General features: G+C 38.8%; 1 protein-coding gene across 2 annotated transcripts in view; it reads left to right on the top strand.

The window, feature by feature from the left end:
- Positions 1-20,753, top strand: part of LOC107660861 (protein shisa-9-like) — a 36,160-nt gene that overhangs the window by 12,105 nt on the left and 3,302 nt on the right. For both annotated transcript variants that reach the window (XM_016450300.1, XM_016450299.1), the window contains exons 3-4: positions 5,251-5,372; positions 18,016-18,138. In XM_016450300.1, coding sequence (XP_016305786.1) covers positions 5,251-5,372; positions 18,016-18,138 — 245 coding nt within the window. The remainder of the gene's footprint in view (positions 1-5,250; positions 5,373-18,015; positions 18,139-20,753) is intronic.

The raw sequence follows: 20,753 nt of genomic DNA, 5'->3' as shown, positions 1-20,753 counted from the left end.
ACACACACACACACACACACACACACAGGTTTGTTTTTGTGAATTGTGGGGACATTCCATAGGCGCAATGGTTTTTATACTGTACAAACTGTATGTGCTATTGCCCTACACCAACCCTACACCTAACCCTACTTACAGGAAACTTTGTGCATTTTTACTTTCTCAAAAAAACTCACTCTGTATGATTTATAAGCATTTTGAAAAATGGTCACCTTATAAGTCACCTTCTCCTTGTAATACCTATGTCATACCCATGTCATTATACAAATTTGTGTCCTCATATGTAAGTATAATAGAAATAGTGTGCAAATTATATGAATCTGTGCACATTAAGTAAATGACATGAGGGCTTATTGGGATGGCACAATGTGAATTTGACTAATTGGTTGTCTGCGGGATACGCATTACAAGAGTAATTCAGTTCTACATTGCATTAAGCGAGGCGAAGCTGTTCCTCCTGCAATATAATTCGATACAGCACCCTATGAGTAATTGATGATAAAATCACTCGACACAGATCCAAAGATCCAGAATCCCGTTCCACACAAAATGCAACCCCACAGAGGAAATGTGACAGGGTTGCCTGTACAAGCTCTCATTGGGATGACTGCGCTACAACCGGTTATATTACACAATAAATTATGCAGTAATTACAATTAAATGAGACAATCACGCTAATTATACCTTTGAATCAAACATAGCTCTGTAATTTGTGTTAGTGTAGCTATCAGATCTTTATTAAAAGGGTGAACCTCATTATGCTCCCTTTGTTTTATTGATATCTACTGTGTGCGTGCAAAAGAAGTGAAACAACAAAGCCAAACAAATCTGAATTCTCACACATTGTGTAGTATGATACTTTTGAGTACAAAAATAAAAATTGTACAAATATTATTTGCCTTACCACCAATATCTGCCCTTCAAATAGACTATTAAGTTCATCTGGACTAAAACACATTCTCTTGCATCCATGTCAGCTAGTTGTTTGCTTCTTAATTAAGAAAAAGCTGAGGCAGTTTGTAAGCAAAAATATGCACCATATAGCTGCAATAGGAAAATGAGGATGATTTAGTGATGAAGAGGCAATACAAATGGGCCCTATTGTGATTGAACGATCATGTCAGATAACATTGTGTCTGACCCAGCGTGGCTGGTTGCCAGGACACATATCTAAACCCCTTAGGAAGGACTATCCCAGGATGCCCTTGTTTTCAGATCTCACTGTCTCCTAGACCCTGGTCTGTATTTTTTGTTGTGGGTGAAATTAATGTGTGTCACTCTGCACAACTCATACTCAGTGTGTGTGAGTGAGACATCAGGGCAGGGGGAGTCAGGATCGAGTCTCTATGCACTGAGGCAAAGGAAGAAAGCCCAGCAGGACATCTAGCAAAGCTGGAGTCAATGACTTCAACCGTCTGAGCATAAGCATGGCACATCCTCAAAGTCACCCTCAATTATGAGGACAATCATGTCGACATGACTGGAAACAACTATCTAGAGATTATAAGTTGTTATCCCCATACAAGACGAAAGCGCTAGCTGGTAAACAGATGGACTTAAGAAATAAAAGCAACTGTCACATTCACTTGATAAGGGAGACAGACGTTAAGAAAAATATAAAAGGAAGCCTTAAACACTGATTAACAGGCAAACTAACAATGCTCTCAAAAATCTATCAAGTCCCTTCAAAGTGTGTCAGGTCACTTGACAGCCATCAAGTAAGCTATTTCTATGTGTACAATACACAAACAGTTACAGCACCTATTTTTCCTTTATATTTTATATTTAAACAATAGACATTAATAATTTTCAATAATTTTAATATTTTAACAGCAAACAAACAAATAAATAATAATAATAGATGCTATCCCATTACAGTTGTATTATTATTATTATTATTATTATTATTATTTCTATTGAACACAAATAAAGTTGTTATCCTTTTATGTTGTATTATTATTATTATTATTATTTTATTTATTTATTTATTTTTTATTATTTTTATTATATAGGGATGCAGGATATTGGATTTTTGCTGATATCCAAAATGCCGATATTTTTCAACTCATTTTGGCCGATAGGCGATATTGATATATTTCCTTTTGTTTGGAAACAATACCAAATCTCTCCTGTGCAGAGATTATAAACAATTTATTTTTCATTTTGGTTAGTTTTTAACCAAAGATTACTTGTTAGAATTTTTAAAAAGCAATTATGAAGTTCTTTTATAATGAGAGTACATTGAAAGCTTTGAAAACAACTATGAATCAATCATTGTATTTATTTATTTTTTTTCCAGATGCAGGGATAATCTTAGCATTTTATTTGTAGGTTTAACATTCGTAAATGGTCTAAAGCAAGTTGAAAAAATTCTTTAAATCTTTTAGACGCCCTTGTATTTAAGTTTTCATAATCCATTTGAAGAAAATATATTACACATTAATGAATGAATCTGTCATGTTTGTGATTTTTATTCATGTAAGTTATAGTTTCTGACATTTAAATCAAAACATACATGTGATTTTATGACATAAATTACTGTTTTATTTAATCAGAAACACAATCTTAATGCGATTTGTGTATTTTACTTTAATTTTATTACAAGTATGCCAACAGCACCCCCTAAGTAAATAAAACGCCTTACAGGACTAACTAAATATTAGATGGAAGGAAAGCATATAATTCGGTCCCACTTTATATTAGGTGGCCTTAACTACTATGTACTTACATTTAAACTAATCATATGGTACATTGCACTTATTGTGTACATACATGTTTTTACATTGTACTTATATTTTTAAAAATACCTGTATGTAATTACATCTGTAATTACACTGTTGACCCATCCCTTACACCTTAACCCACCCTTAAACCTACCCATACCACCAAACCTGTCCCTAATCTTACCCGTATCCCACCTCAGTAGCAGCAGACGTGTTTTGCAATACAATATGACCACACATTGTACTTATTTTTTGATGTAAGTACATAGTAGTTAAGGCCACCTAATATGTAAAGTGTGACCTTTAATTCAATTGTTTTGCGTTTCCTCGAAAGTCTTGCAGAAATTCTAAGAATATTTTGTGAGCAAATGCAGTTTGTCAGGGAATTGTAAAACCTTTACAACTGAATGCCAAAGTTTCTTGATGAAACACGAAACCTTTGTAAGTGAAGGCAAAGTTTCTCTGTGAAATGCTATTTTTTTAAGCTAACGAAAAAACATTGAAATATACATTTCCTCACATCAAATAATACATATATAATTAATAAAAATCTAACAACAATAGTGTCATAAATTTCACTTCACTTTCAGCTCAAATAACCACAATTTTTTAAAGCTGGTTCAGCTAATGTTCATACATATAGAGTAAACAAACATGTGATTGGTTCAATTAATTAAGAGACAGAACTTCAATACAGCCACCATCTATTCCATTTTATTCTGTCTCTGATTCTACTCAGTCCTGCCGAAAAAGACCAAAAATGCTCAGGCACCCATATCATGGACATATTGGGAGAGGAGGACAGCTGTTCAGGATCGTCCAGCCCAATGACCAATAGGTGTGAGCTCCCCAGAGAGATCTAGAACATACAGATGATGTTTATCCTCTAGTTTGAGTTGAGTTTTACTTTCCTCAAGAGAATTCCAAAAGCACTAGGGTGGGATCCAAACGGAGATGGCACAAGAACGGTTGCTGCCATCCAATTTCATTGCTATCCGTTTCTCTGCTCCACTGCAGATGCCTTTTCTGTCCTCCCTGGAAAACATCATCACCGGGGTGAATATATTCTCATGCCTTTCTGATGTGTTGTTTTTCTTAGGCCGTGGTGGCCTACTGCCATTGGCATTGGCCGGCCAAGGGCCAGTGCGCTTGTGCTTGACAATCACATTAGATCTCATCACAGTCCCTTGTTGGTTAAAGGGTGTTGGACAGAATTAGAGACCTCACCAGGGATACAAGTGGAGGCTGTAGGAAATAGAGCAATAATGGAGTGTCAAGGATTTGAAGAACACAGCACCCAGGAGGACCCAGGGATGCAGGAACGGGTTTGTGAACTCTAGGACAAGAGTAAGCAGCGCAGCCCTCGAAAACAGGCAGTCCTGTGGATGCCAAGAGTTGTTAACTGCTTAAACGCATTTATTTTTTTTAATGTGAACAGTGAAATTGATATAAAGTACATCCAGTGTACACACAGAGAACATATTGAGTGTGAATTCATTGACTATCTGCTACACAAACAGTCTGTTGACTGCCAGCTGATGCTAAATGACTGTATTGATAAAATATGACAATATGCTGATTGTCAGCCTCAGGGCTCACATCTCCACATTATAATATACTGATATACACAGCCATACAAATCCAGTACACTGCTCTGATGAAGTGCTTTATGACAATATGTCAGCAACCTGAGATCAAATCCAGTTAGTGTCATTTTCTGATCCAACCTATTATATGGGATTAGAACATCAAACATACTTCAAAATGTAATATTTCTGTCAGACTGAGTGACGCAGATGGTAGCGCACTTGTCCTGATCTTCTTCTCCTCCCATTTCTCTCCTCTAATTTCCTGTTACACTACACTGTCTTATAAGAAGAAACAATGGCTTCACTTTATTTCTGAATTATGTATTTATAAATTTAAAATAGCATTTTAATTGTACTTCCTCAAATTAATTTGAGAACTCCAATTCAATCATTTTGAATTCAATTCAATTCAATTTGTCCAACAAACAAACCAGTCAGGAGAGTAGATTAACGTCGGTGAACGTGAACTTGAGAAATGTTGTGTATTGACATCTTTCCGTGATTGAAACAAGAGACCTTCTGATGTTCATTCATGTTTATTTCATATTATAACTAGTAAAGAGGAAGAGATGTTTGGTTCACGTGCCACTTGAACTGAGGCGCTACAGCGATCTGTCACGACCCTTTAAAGAGTCACAAAATGGTATTTATTGTTTGAATTTCTTTAAAAAATTATCAAATTAGAAAGCTAAGACTATGTTTCATACCTAAAGTACCTGTTCTGTCTTGTGCGTTTCAGTTTACTCTTCGCTCTGCGATGCATTTTACACTGAGTGAGAGCGCCGTGGCTTGTCGGACATAGCATAAGTAACGAAGGGGGCGGGTCTTTGCAAAGGGTCAATTTAAATAATAAATTAAGAAGCATTCTTGATTTAATTCGGAATGACATCCCTGTTGGATATAATGGTCAGTAAATGATTACTCCTGTCTCCTCACAGGACTCTGCAGGAGTTGCTGAAGCAGCCAGGTGGGGAGGTGAGTCCTGTGGATGGACCTCTGAGCAGCACAACATCTATCGGAGCAAACGGTATCTCTGCCAGGATGCTTCGCAGCTGCAGCGGTGAGATCACTTACTTGGCTGTTTTCCCCACATACAAACAAACTAAGGAAAAAATTTAAATAGCTATAGATTATACATTTATGGATGCATCACCTGTACATGTCTGCTCACACAGCTTCCAAAGGGCTTACTTCCCAAGAGTATTGCATGACAACATGCACTGTGAATCACTGGCTCACAGCTGCTCACTTCTCTCTGTTCTTGTTAATAGCAAAAAACAACTAAATAGACAAATACAGTTCCCAAAAAATACAAATTCTGTCATCATTCATGTTGTTTCTTCTGTAGAAAATAAAAGAAGATATTGGACAACATTAAATAAGCCACATGTGTCTTTTTCCACACCTTCCTTTTTATCTTTGGTTTTCTCCCCCATAATTTCCATTTCTCCTCAAGAGCCAGAGGAAAATACATCTGTAACCTCCTTTTCTTACTCATCTATAAACGCAAGCGAGGTCGTCTCATCTGTGATTCCACTCTGTGGATTTACACAGGCGTGAGATGCAGCAGGCTTCAGACCGACAGTTGATGTGGGGTTTATGCTGATAACCAGCGTCTGTGCCAGGCTTAAGCGGCACACTTTCCTCTCCTCTTTATGAGGAGGATTTAAGTTTCGCTCCACAGTGCTTAGAGGCTTGTGATTTGACTGTACACATCTCTCTGCGTCCCCAGTAATGGTGTGAAGATTATAACGCTTGTGCAGTTCCAGGTCTTGCACTGGGAAGGTGATGTTTAATGCCAGGGTTCAAAAGACGTCTTCACGTTGGCTTTTATCTGTGTAGGGTTAAATTGGGAATTTTAAACTGCTACACTGCCTGGAAGAGCAAGTGTGATCATGATGAGCACTAGATGGTTAAAGGGCCTGAGGCTGTGTGATCACAAGAAGCCTGGAAAAGACGTTATATATTATGGCACCAATAGCAGTATGTTGTAAATTAGCTAAAGTTGATGTTGCATTTAGCAACAAGGTCAACAACATCACCTTTCATTTCACTCAATATGAAATCAGAATTCTGGCCTTGTTGTGAACAATTCATCAGTAAATGATAAAAAAGATCAGTTTGCCCCCATAATCTTTAATCAAAATATAAAACTTGCTCTGAAACAAAAAGAGATAATTCACACAAAAATGAAAATCACTCTTATCATCTATTTACCCTCATGTTGTTACAAAATTCTATGACTTTCTTCTTCTGTGGAAGGTAAAAGAAGATATTTTGAGAAATGTCATCACTGGTCTCTACCCCCTGAGCATGGCATGCTGATGTTCACTTCAATTCATACACACAGATTAAACTTGAGTCACACATATTATGCCAAATTTACACTGCAAAGGTGGCACAGAAGTGCTTCTGAAGTGGCATTTAGGTGTCTTTACTCAGACTGTTTAATGCTGCTCAGAGGTGGCTTAAATGCATTAACACAGCAGTTACAACTGTATACTTTGGTAGAGGGGCTGAAGTGGGTATGTATGCAATATCAGATATGTATGCAATATTTTAGCAAACTGACATTTGCTTTAATTCCATTCAGCATCGACTTTTACCAACTCCTGCCCCATATTTTTACTCATGGAATATCCTGATTCAAATGAAAATGCATTACATAACGGAGTAAAAAAGCTTGCATCAATTCAGCATGCAATTCAAATTTAGCATGAATGTTGCTGTCTTACGCAGTAATTTATCTGTGATGTTGATTTGTTCTTGTAATAAAACTGCTAGAAGATTCTTATGCATGCACTTCCAGATATTCTCATAAGCTGGAATGTGCCGGAGTTCAATCGCCTTTCATTTCTACTCAGATTTCAAATAGCCCTTAAACTCATCTGGTGAAATCCAATCACTAAACTACAATGTATGTACATCCTTCAACAGTTTTGCATCAAGCCTCCCTGAAATTACCTCTCCTTCTATAGGTAGACTCTTAAAATAAAGGTTCTTTATTGGCATTTATGATTCGATGAAGAACCTTTATCACCCATGGAACTTTTCCATTGCAAGAGCTCATTGAACTTTCCAAGTTTCTTTATAATGGAAAAAGGTTTTTGGACTATTAAAATGTTCTTCATGGTAGGAAAAAATGCTTGTTTTTAAAAGGGAAAATGTTCTTTTGGGAAACCAAAATGGTTCTTATAAGGCATCACTGCGAAACTCCCCTTTGGAACTGTTATTTTAAGAATGTATCATATTGTTTCATTCATTTGCATCATTTGTTGTTTTCTTTCTTTCTGCATTCTCTATCATACCAAAATGCCTAAAGACACAAATATTGTATGCATTTACTGTAATTTTGCAAGCATAATCAGACATAGTTAAAATACTTCCACCCTCTTTCACCTCACACTCTGAAAAAGAAAGTATTAAAATAAAGGCATCTTAGGTTCCATGTAGAACCTTTAACATCCACAGAACTTTTCCATTGGACAACAGGTTATTTATAGTGGAAAACAGGTTCTTCAGATTATTGAAATATTCTTCACATTAAGAAAAAAAATGTGAAGAATATTTTAAGAACTGTTCACTGAAAGGTTCTATGAGGAACCTAAAATGGCATCTAATATGGTATCAATGTAAAAACTCAATTTTGGAACCTTTATTATTAAGAGTGTGACAAAAGACCTTAAATAACAGGGACCAGTCAAAAAACTCAGAGGTTAATATCAGGTACAAGACAGTTGACCCTGAGAGGTCAAGTAAATATCTACAGCGGATCTAAATATTTATAATTAATTATAACTAGTTATGATTAATTATTCATATTTCCCCATGAGCTGATTCGCTACATATAAGAGCTTGTAAACCAGCATGTGTGTTTATGTGAGCACGTGTGCTATGGCATGACAGTGTCATGCACAAAGACGAACCGTCCAATTTTAGACTTCCGCTTATGCAGTCCGTTCTTTAATTCTCTGCCTCTGGTATTTCAGGCTTTGTTTTTATATGCTACTACACACACACACACCTCGCACTATAGCATCACAGACATCTCTATTGCTTCAGGGCTAAGAACATACACAACAGTCCCTCATAGTGGGAGATGGTGGCACTCCAATGAAGAGCGTGAACAATGACGCACAAATACACAGATGCCACCCCATCCCATATTAGTGCATCTCTGCTGCACATTCTCAATCCCCCATTCAATTCACATTGCCATTCCCAAATATGACTGGCAGGATGTTTACCTTTGAGCTTATATGGACAAGAGATTTCACTTTTGGACACTTTTGGGCACTCATTTTTTTTTTTTTTGAGTTATACATCAGTCTGTCCCTGAAGCCAAACCTCAGCTAAATGGTAATTCACTTTAAACCCATCAGCAGTTCACTACATAATATTACCACAGCCGTAATACAGATGCTTTTGGAAAAATGTGACAGTTTTGAAGGGATGGAGTGGCTATAGGTCGCACTGAGACTTGTGGGCTGTTGAAGTTATTTTTACATAACTAATATAATTACATAATATATATTACAAAATATTTTTTACAGTATACTTAGAATATTATATGTATTGTATTTATTAACCTCTTACTGTTGACTGGAATGCAAATTCAGTTTCCGTTGGCTCCAATCATGTTTGGTTTCCATTATTTAAAATATGTTCTTTCTTATATACTTCAAATATCACATTTATTATATTTTATTAACAATACGTACAGCAATATTGAAGATATTAAAGATATTGAAGAAGAATTCAACAGAATATCACACATGAATTGTAATTGCAGGTAATGGAGAGTTTGGGAATGATGGAGTGCTTGGAGAACACACACCTCGGGGAGACAGGTGAGTATCCAGGTAAGTAGAGAATACTATTTTACGGGGCACCAACCAAGGAATTCTACCTTGATAATAAAGAACAACCATGAAAGACTGTTAAATAAATAAAAATTACATTTAAATTATAGGAAGCCGCTCCAGAGGGCCAGGGACCTTGATGTTGTGGCAGCCGACCCCTTCCACGAGGTGCAGGTTGATCTGGATGAGATTCATGAAATACAGTGAGTCATGTGGGATAAAGTCTAACCAGATATTTAAGACAGCCACCACGACGTTGGGAGTCTAGGATCTCCCACACAGAGTAGATTCTTCCATCCTCAATGATCAATGGAGGGGGGCTTTCTCCATCGGGCCAGGATCTGTAGGAGAACAGGCAGTGAAACATGAAATGTTGGGTGAATGCGGAATGCAGTACTCAGGAGGAAGTTGGAGCTGGTAGGTAAATGGACTGATCTGCTTGACTATGGAAAAGGGACCAATGTATCTGGGACTTAACTTCTTACAGGGCAGGCGCATCTGAATGTCCCGAGTGGCTGGCGCACGGCCCATTGAAGCTGGTGGTGAGCCTGGTCCCAGAATCTCTCACTTTCCCGGAACCAGTGGTTGACTAATGGTACGTCTGACGATTCGCTGGACCACAGGAACAATGGGGTTTGGTAACCGAGTACGCACTGGATCGGTGACAAACCGGTGGCAGTCGAACGGAGGGAATTCTGTGCATACTCTACCCAACTCAGGAACTGGCTCCAGGAATTCTGGTGGCCATGGCAGAAGGTTCGCAGGAATCTCCGAGCTTCCAGGATCTATCTTTCCTTCTGCCCATTCGACTGTGGATGAGAGACTCACGGTCACAATTAGGAGATCGAAGAAGCTCTTCCATACTTTGGAGATGAACTGGGGTCCTTCTATCTGACACGATATCTTCAGGGATACCGAAGTATCGGAACACATGTTGGAAGAGCAGTTCTGTGGATTCCATCATTGTGGGTAAGCCTTTGAGGGGAATCAGGCAACAGGATTTAGAGAACCGGTCAACAACAAATACACGTGTTACCAGAGGATTGGGGTCCGGGGTACATACACTAGAGGGACGCACCGGCGGAGACAGATTGGAGGCATTGGCTGTAGCAAGTTCCTCATCCACGGTCCATTGAATGGGGCTGACTATGATTTTTATGAGGAATGATGGACACAGGAGGGGAGAAGTCTTCATCAGAAGCATAGAGATGGGACAGAGCATCTGCTCAAAGATTCTTGGAACCAGGTCGATAGGAGATTGTGAAATTGAAACGCATGAAGAAGAGAGCCCATCTAGCCTGTTTTGGAGTGAGTCTTTTTGATTCACGGAGGTACTGGAGGTTCTTATGATCCGTGAGCACTGTGAATGAATGCTGAGACCCCTCTAGCTAATGACTCCATTCCTCTAGGGCGAGCTTGATGGCGAGTAACTCCTTGTCCCCGATGTCATAATTAATCTCCGCCGGGGTAAATTTGCGGGAAAAGAAGGCATATGCAAGTGTAGAGGAGTCCCCATGCTGCTGAGACAGCACCGCTCCAACACCAGTGGTTGTAGCATCAACTTCCAATATGAAAAGCCTGGTTGGATCAGGATGGGCGAGGAGCGGTGCGGTGGTAAATGTCTCCTTGAGCTCACTGAAGGCTCACTGCTGGTGACCAGAGGCGCTTTCGCACCGGAGGAACCTTTTCATAGTTCCTAGAACTATTGGCGGAAGTTCACGTTTTTTTGGCGTGTTCTCACCCACTTCAGAGTAGGGTCTAAAACAGTTCTATAGGAACTACCAGTGACGTAAGTGTACGCTGATTGGCCAAACACATATGAAACACTGGCTACCCCAGCATTTTTAAAAAGCTGTGTAAAGATATGTACTCCACAAACATGGAAAACAGCGATAATGGCATTTACCTGTTGTCTGCAGCTTTGTGTTCTTTTCTCAACCTCGATGATATGTAACACTGGAAGTTGTCATAGGAGATTTAGTCAGATTTTTGTGCTCTTTTAATGGCGTAAATTGTGCATTTACATTCCATCTCCATTATCATGAAACCCACGACACACAACAAAACAACTCCGATCACGGTGTCCTCCATTCACGATTGTTGACGTTTGTAAATGCCGCAAATAAGGACTTCGTTGTCGGCTGCTTCAGAGCTCCTGCTGCCGGTGTGAATGAAACCAGGAAAATGGCCCGAGGGAGAAATTGGTTCTCGAGGAACCACCCTGCTGGCTAGTTCCTAGAACTATACGGTGTGAAAGCGCCTCAGGACAGAGACTTGGGCCTACACTTGAGAAGACTGAAGCGGAGCGGATGAACAATGGAATTTAAGTTATTGATGAAACAGTGATAGAAGTTTATAAATCCAAGGAATCGTTCTTTGATCATGGTAGGAGTTGGCCAGTTATGAATCGCATCAACCTTCCCCTCGTCCTCTGTATGCTGCTCTTACCACTGTGATAACCAAGGAACTGCAATAAAGACTGATGGAAGGAACATTTCTCGGGTTTGAGGAATAGATTATGCTCTGTCAGGCATTGCAGGACCTCCGCTACATGCTGATGATGTTTGTCCATGCTCCAGGAATACACCAAGATGTCGTCTATGTAAACTTGCACAAACTTGTGAAGGAAATCCTGGAGCACCTCATGCATGAAGTCCTGAAATATGGAGGGGGGTGTTGACAAGCCCATATGGTATAACCCGGTATTCATAGTGGCCGGTAGGGGTCACAAATGCAGACTTCCACTCATCCCCCTGCATATCCGGATGAGGTTGTAAGCACTGCTGAGGTCCAACTTGGTGAAGACAATGGAACCTTGGAGTTGTTCCAGAGCTGCTGGGACAAGGGGAAGTAGATAATGGAATTTCACTGTCATCTGGTTGAATGCTCGATAATCCATGCAAGGCCTCAAGCCTCCATCCTTCTTGGCCACGAAAAAGAAGCTGGAAGCAGCAGGGGACTTCGAGGGATGGATGTAACCTTGTTGTAATGCCTCTACAATATACTCCTCCATGGCCTTTTGTTCTGGGATGAAGAGTGGATAAATCTTGCCATGGGGCACTTGCTCAACCAGAATGAGGTCGATGGCATAGTCCCATGGCCATTGTGGAGGCAATTGGGTCGTTCTCTTGGGACAGAAAACATCACTGTAGGGGGAGCGTAACAGGGTGGTATGTTGACTGATTGTTTTTCCATAGGACGTTCAATCGATGTAGACTGGACAACCAACACAGGGGTGGGAGGACAGCGGAGAAGAGGAACTTGTAGAAAACAAAGAACTTCTGGAAAACAGCTGTCGCCCAACTTCAGGATTTCCCCGGTCTTCCACAGGATTTCTGGTTGGTGTTGACTCAACCAAGGGCGACCTAAGATGATGTCCGTGGTGGATTGCTCCAGAACCAGAAGTGAGATGAATTCCTCATGACATATTCTGACTTGCAACTGAATGGGACCCACGCTGAACTGGATATTACATCTACTGAGAGGTTTGCCGATTACTGATTGGACTTGGTAATGTGTAGGGATAAATCTCTTTTGAAGTAGAGGCTCCCTGCAATAAAGTTCCTGGGTGACCCAGAGTTGATGAGGGCTGCAACAGACAAAGATACACCAGGGACAGTAAGGTTCACAATAGTGGTCAAAGGCTGAAATTCAACTGATGGATCATGGAGAAAACTCACCAATTTCACCACGGGTCGAGGTGGACAGTTGGGACATGTATTCCTTACATGCACTTTACCACCACAGTCAGGGCCGGATTTACACATAGGCATTCTAGGCACGTGCCTATGCGTGGCAAATAAATATAACAAATAATAGGGTAAAAATGATATATTTCCATGTCTTCCACCTTTTTTATGTACAGAAAACACGCTTTCTTTCTCCCGTTCTCTCCTACAGACGCACACAGCAGTTACAGACACGCACTCGCGCACACGCGCGGAGATGCGGACAGAAACTTGAGTCAGAGCTGAGGCTGCCCCGCAAATTTATCAATAAAATAGTTTCGCAGCTGAAAACCTACATGACATTTCTCAGTAGCGAGGTTCTTGAAGCAGTTCAACTTAAAGATTCGCTATTAGTAGACGCTGCTGCTGAACACTGCTGAGAGATGCACAGACGCAAGTATTCACACGCACTTAATCTCTCTCTCTCTCCCTCTCTCTTTCCTCTCTAATAACTGCGTTAGACTGCATTAATAACTGCGTTAGCCTGCATATCAATGGCTCAAGCCTCTGTTATTAGCTCTAAAATGACGTTTTGGAATTTGCAACGAAACGTTTGAGATGAGGTGCGTAAAAAATTAGCTAGTTCAACACACATGATATTACAGGACGGAAACATGTCATTGAAACAAATCATCTGAACAATTGTTTTGCCTATGTCACGAAAAGAGGTAAATCCGGCCCTGACCACAGTACAGATACAGCCCCTAGGTCAGCCGCCACTGCCGTTCAGCGAAGGGTGGACGAGTGTTTCCTAGTTGCTTGGGTTCAGTGCCTAGTTCTGGAGCAGAAGTGTCCTCTGGCTGGCAGAGGTAATAAGAAGAATGTTGGCTCTGCATCTCATCCTTACATTGCTGTACACGATGAGCCACGTGGATATAGTTGGATGAATTTTTCTAGCCTGATGTTGTCACTTTAAATGGCAAGGTGCAACCGCAACCCAGGATTCAATCCTTGTTGATAGGTTGTGAGGAGAGAGCCTTTGTTCCAGTCACTGGCAGCTGCAAGAGTTTGACAATTCAGAGCATAATCAGCGATTAACATCTTTCCTTGACGAAGATGATACGACTGTTCACTCGCTGAAGAATCGCCAGCTGGACGGCTGAAAACCTCTCGGAAATTACTCACAAACCCATCGAGAGACTGAGTGAGGGGCCCTGCTTGATCCCAGATAGTTTGAGCCCATTGGAGAGGTCGCCCGGTTAGCAAGCAAGTGATGAAGGCTATCTTAGATCTGTCAGTGACAAATCGTGCCGCTGCATCTCGATCACTAGAGAACACTGGAGCAGGAAGCCACTGCAATCCTCTGCCGAGCCAGAGTAGGGCACTGGGTTGGCCATGGGACTGGCGAGAGCAGGAGGAGAAGAAGAGGTGGAGAAGTGTGATGTGGAAGTGGAGGAACTGTTTGAGCACATCCACAAGTTCCTGGAAATGATCTGTAGCACTCATGATAATTTGTTGGTCTGGTCTTCTGTAACAGACAGACTCAGATGGATTATGGTAAGTATTACAGTTTATTAAAACAGGTTAGAATTCAACAGAATATCAGGCATGAAGAGTAAACAGTCTCACTGTTATTGCAGGTGATGGAGAGTTTGTGAATGTTAGAGCGATTGGAGAGCGTACACCTCACACAGTCGTACTGCAGGAGAACAGGTATAGCAGTCCGAAGCTCAATGTGAGACCAGACGATGACCAAGTGTGAGGTGTGCGCTTTTGTATGGTGCGTGATGGCAGATCAATCCGGTACATGTGTGGGTGATTAGTACTCTGGTGAGGGTGAACGTTGGGACTGAGTGGTGAGAGAGCCTGGCACTTATATACTACCAGTCAAAAGTTTTTGAACAGTAAGATTTTTAATGTTTCTAAAAGAAGTCTCTTCTTCTCACCAAGCCTGCATTTATTAGATTCAAAGTACAGCAAAAACAGTACAATTTTGAAATATTTTTACTTAAACTTACTTAAAAAAAATGTTTTCTATTTTAATATATTTTGAAATGTAATTTATTCCTGTGATTTCAAAGCTGAATTTTTGGCATCAAAACTCCAGTCACATGATCCTTCAGAAATTATTCTAATATTCTGATTTGCTGCTCAAAAACATTTCTTCTTCTTCTTATCATTATTATTATTATTATTATGTTGAAAACAGCTGAGTAGATTTTGTTCAGGTTTCTTGAATAGAAAGTTCAGAAGCATTTATCTGAAATAGAAATCTTTTGTAACATTATAAATGTCTTCATCATCACTTTTGATCAAGTTAAAGCATCCTTACTAAATAAAAGTATTAATTTCTATCATTTCTGCACCCCCCCCAAAAAAAATTATACTGACTCCAAGCTTTTGAATGGTATAGTGTATAATGTTACAAAAGCTTTTTATTTCAGATAAACGCTGATCTTTAGATCTTTCTATTCATCAAAAAAATCCTGAAAAAATATACTCAACTGTTTTACATATTGATAATAATAATAATAATAATAATAAATGTTCTAGACATTCTAACGACATCGTTTTATCACAAGGGCTCTCTGTAGGTTTACATTATATGACTTATCGGCTGATATCCAAAAACTGAAGACATGTTTTCTGTAGTGAGGGTCCAAATCCACTTTGTTATATTTTATTGTATTTTTTTATATTCTTGCATGAATTTGAGGTTGGTGGTTGATATTTTATGTTTTAAAGGTGAGCACACTAGGGCTATACGATCCACATTCATTTTATAATTCAACATTTGTCTTATTTGTGTCTGTCTTTATTCCAAAATGCTGGGTTAAATACAACCCAATGCTGGGTAAAATATGGACAAACCCAACGACTGGGTTGTTTTGACCCAGTGGTTGGAAATAAATGCAGGCTTGGTGAGCAGAAGAGAATTCTTTAAAAAACATTACAAATCTTACTGTTCAAAAATTTCTGACTGGTAGTAAATATATTTATTTTTAAGTATTTATTCATATTTTGAATGAGCTGAATGTATGTTAGCTTTGATTTCAATTTTACATTCAGTTTTTTTAATTTTGTTAAATGCTTGTCATTTTATTTTATTAGAATTTTTTATTCAATTTCTATTTAGGTTTATTTTAACTTCAATTTCAACTTATTTTATTTCAGTTTTACTTTAGCATTTCTAATTTTCATTTAAGTTTTTCATATTTGATTTTATTTCCGCTTCATTTCAACTAATGAAAACTATTGTCATTTTTGATAACATTTTATCATACATTAGATTTCAAAATGTACTCTCATGATCACATGGACGGCAATAATGCTGTGCTTTAGGACCTTCAGGAATCTGAAAACTGGAAAACTTTGGAAATATGCATGACTTTATTAATACCCAGCTAAAATTCTCAGTACGCAATACACACAGCCCTAAAAAAAAAAAAGACATAATGCATCAAAAGCTATTACCCCTCTGGAATTCCTGACAATGATTTTGACTTCAAAGGTCTAGTCAGAAATACCTAATGAAGACATTAACGTGCACAGAGGACATCACCCTCTCTTTTCTACCCTTCTCATACAACTACATCACATACACTTAATCTTACGAACAATCTGCTTTGATTTCTCTTTGTGATGCCAAGACTTGCACCCTGAGAGATGCTTTACCCTGACAAACCCCTTTCATTAGTTTCTTCCTTTACTCTTCATCATTATCAAAAACAGCAGAGTGTCAAGAGGGCACACAGATAGTAAATGGTGGTTAACGGCACTGCTGATGTTGTATTAAAGCTAATGTCCTCAGGGCACCACATTCTCAGTTGATCAAGAGAGCTGGTGAAAAGGATAATACTTCCCTTAACAATATAAAAGACTAATCTACACCTGCAGAGACTAAAAGCACTGAAATGCCGCAAATGATCTTGAGCAAGCATGTAAACTGCATGCAAATAAACATCAGAATTACCCAGACATGCCTTTGATGCCACATAATGACATCAGAACTGTCCCAGACAGGGTTTTTGGGTACTCTGGGTCTAAGCGTACTTGTCCAATTAACCCACTGAAGGGTATGCTCTTGGCTTTCATGCAACATTCATTTAAAGCATTAAAAACACTGTTTACCGCTACAAGGAAATGCAAGGGTGATTTCAGAATGTGTAACACATGTTCACCCTAAAAGAACGGCTGTCCACATCTCTCAACACACCGCTCATGTTAAATGAAATGTGACCAATGAGTAATGGAACAAACAGCAAAGAAGGAAAGCAACATCTAACGTTCATTAATTGCATCAATGTCCTTCCTGTGCTGTCACCCACAGCTTACAAGGAAAATTAGGTCATTCAGGCTGAACCACATCTCAGTGGTCAATATAGGATCGCAGCATATAGAGCGGATTTAAATAGGTCTCTACTGCAGTTCTACAAAGTGACTTAAACACAGACACAGCATGTTTTTCTGCATTGTAACAGTGTAGTTTGTGCTAGTGTTCTCACCTGAAATTAAAATGGCAATATATATATATGAACTTTCACAGCTGACAAGTATTATATTACACTCTAAAAAATGCTGGGTTAAATACAACCCAATGCTGGGTAAAATATGGACAAACCCAACGACTGGGTTGTTTTGACCCAGTGGTTGGATTACTGCCCAGAAGGTTGGGTTAAACATTTAACCCAACTGTTGGTTGAAAAAAACCCAATCACTGGGTTTGTCCATGAGTTGTATTTAACCCAGCATTTTTTAGAGTGTATATATATATATACAATTTTGATTAAGATTTGTAATGCTACTTATGCTCACCAAGAATGCATTTATCTGATCAAAAATACAGAAAAAAAAATAATATTGTGACATATAATCACAATTTAGAAATAACTGTTATATTTTTATTTTATTTTTATTCCTGTGATGCAAAGCTGAATTTTCAGCAGTCATTACTCCATTCTTCAGTGTCACATGGTCTGTCAGAAATCATTCTATATGCTGATTTGGTGGAAAATGTGATACATTTTTGAACAGCATTTATTTGGAATAGAAGCCCAAATGTCTTTACTAGGGTATTTATGAAATACATGTATATATTATTTATACATGAAATACTGATGTGATCACATACAGAGTCTTTTTAATGTTCTTCTACTGTTCTTCTGTATTCCAGAGCAGTACCATCTAAACAACGCTGGCTTCTCTTTTGGTACATCGGCCAGACTCTCTCATCCTCAAAGCAACCTCAGTATACCAGGCCTGGCGCTGAATAAGTACAACTCTCTGAAAGCAGTTGGTAATGTTACTATGTGCACAAGCACACTTCATTCACAGATGTTGAATTATCTCATGCTCTGCTGGATGCCATAAACAACAGTCCCTAAGTTTGACTGACAGAATCAGGGAAGCCCTCTGGTGTGGTGAAGACCACAGTTGGGGCACTACAAGGTTACTCTGTTTCACCCCCGGTACTCAATTTAACATCCAGTGCTGGTGACAACACATCTAGACAGAGTTGCATATTCAAGTGTTTTGTCAGATTTACACACATAATCCTCACTACACAAAAGATGTTGCATATTTTCTCATCAGACCTTTAAAATGGCAAAAGAAGTGTAGAGTGGAAATCAGATTTATTTTTAGTCTAAGCTGCATTTTTATATCTTCATTCAAACTGATGCTTTTATTATTCAGGATGCATAATATTTATCTTTTGTTTATAAGTTAATCAGTGGCCAGCTGTACACAAAAACTATTAAAATGACGTATTCTGGTAAATAGCCACATCTGCGGTTTAAACATGCAACAGCTAAGCTTTAAAAAACTTCTAGTAATTTGCTAAAATGACATTTATATAGACCCTTAATCTGTAGACTAATTTCTTCATCCGATCTCATGGAGAAAATCTCCTTTCTTTCAAGTTCTGTCTCATCTGATTCATTTTTCCCCACAATGTAGATAACCAAAATTTTCTACTGCATAACCAACTACATGGTGTGGAGTAAAGGGCTGTTCTCACCAAGTACAATAACTATAAAGATACCTATAAGGATTTTTCTAATTCTATGAGAATAGCGAAGTCCAGACCATAACTATAACGATAGCAAAACAGAGGGACAATATTGATGGAATAACTTCCAGAGCTATTTTTCTTTCCAGCTGATGAAGGATAAAAACATTAAGCCAATCAAAAATCCATCCAACTTTGAAAAGCTCAAGCATTTAAGTAATTTAAGTAATAATAAGCAGAACTTTATCATCTGTTGTGAACACTGATGCAGTTTATCATTATGGTTGTTCGTGGTGTGAATAGGCTTCTTTAAAACTTTGTGATACTTTAAAAACTTTTTTTTTTTTTACTTGTGTACTCAAGTCTTATTTATCTTATGTCACTTATTCATACATATGAATACATATTTTTTGGAGCAGTGTTATAATGCTTTAGCCAGCAAATTAGTGGAGTACTTATTTGCTGCATTTCAACAATGGGTGTTGTTCACATGACCTGTAAACGTAAAATGTTGTTAAATTCACAAAAATAGGCTGTTTGTGTGAAAGCACCTCGTTACTGTTCTAGTTTTCTCAAGTTTAATAAACAAATGATAAACAGACCTCATTGCATTTTGCCAAAGAAAGACTCATTTTGAAAAGAGAGCTGTGGGCTTGAGAGGTGCTTCTTGTAGTCCATTTACTTTCAGGCAGGAGCCTGCCCTACATTCTGGGAACATGTTAAGCTAATAGTGTCTGGATCACAATGATTCTGTCACATTATTAGCTACTTACACATATGAACACGTCTGTATCTGATTGTTACCAAACAAAAATCCAATGCCAGGATGGTCTGCAATCAGCGCACCGTGATGATGATGATGATGATGATGATGATTATGTGCACTGACAATACAGCCTTTGAAGTAATCTGGAGGCTGTTCAGATGTCATCTGTTTGAATCGCCTTGTGGCAAAAAGGAAGTAATGAATGAGAAAAAAGGAAAAAATAACTCGATGACTATGTTACTTGAAAGAACGCCATCTGACATCAGTTTATAAATTTGATATTGGATTTAATGAGGCTAAGACCAAAAGAACATCCACAGGAAGTGTACTCAATCCTTTTTATCTTCTTTTTTTTTAAATTCAGTCATGTAGGACCATATACAATATGTCCCCTGATATACGCACATGTACACACCTTCTAAATCCTGATTTAATGCAATGCAAGAACAAGAACAGCTAGGAGACATTAATGAGACGAGACAGAGCGAGCAGCTCGCAGGTAAATACAGTGAGAAGAAAGATAACTCATGTCCAAGGCATGACCTTTAAACATTTCAGGCAGCATAAAGTCAGTGTTTAATAAAAATGGACAAGCTCTCAGTGGACATCTCAACAAGAATACAGACACTGCTGTTTCATATGGTTCATCAAAACTCGACTGAAAGGTGATACGTCAAACTCATGGTTTCATTAGACGGATTTCCAATGATGCTCATTATATTATTTCTATCATGACAACTCTCTGAAGATTTTAGCATGGTAATAAATATGACAATGTTAATGTATTTGGTCTTGGTGGAATAGATCTGCTATGCTGCTGCTGTTGGTTATTGCTGTAGTTGTAGATTATTGCTGCTGCTGCAAAGGCACTTGTTACTGCCAGTATGCTGATACTGTGCTGTGAGTATTTAAAGGGGTCATATGATGCGAAGCCCGGGGTCGTCACATGTGGTTGCCACAAGCCCACCGGCCGCTCCTTCGTCGAATCCGCCGGCTGCACCGTTCTCAAGCCCGCCGCCTCTGCTCACTCTAGCCCGCCGTGTGAAAATACTTTGTTTGGCCTTCCAAAAGAGGACACGACTAGAAATCAGTGGTTAAGTTGTATTTACAACACTGTTCCAGAACAGTTCAACCC

This window comes from Sinocyclocheilus anshuiensis, unplaced genomic scaffold (genome assembly GCF_001515605.1).
Source record: "Sinocyclocheilus anshuiensis isolate Anshui unplaced genomic scaffold, SAMN03320099.WGS_v1.1 scaffold2562, whole genome shotgun sequence".
Lineage (NCBI taxonomy): Eukaryota > Metazoa > Chordata > Actinopteri > Cypriniformes > Cyprinidae > Sinocyclocheilus > Sinocyclocheilus anshuiensis.
The sequence above is the reverse complement of the archived record's forward strand: the minus strand, read 5'-3'. Positions and strand labels throughout refer to the sequence as shown.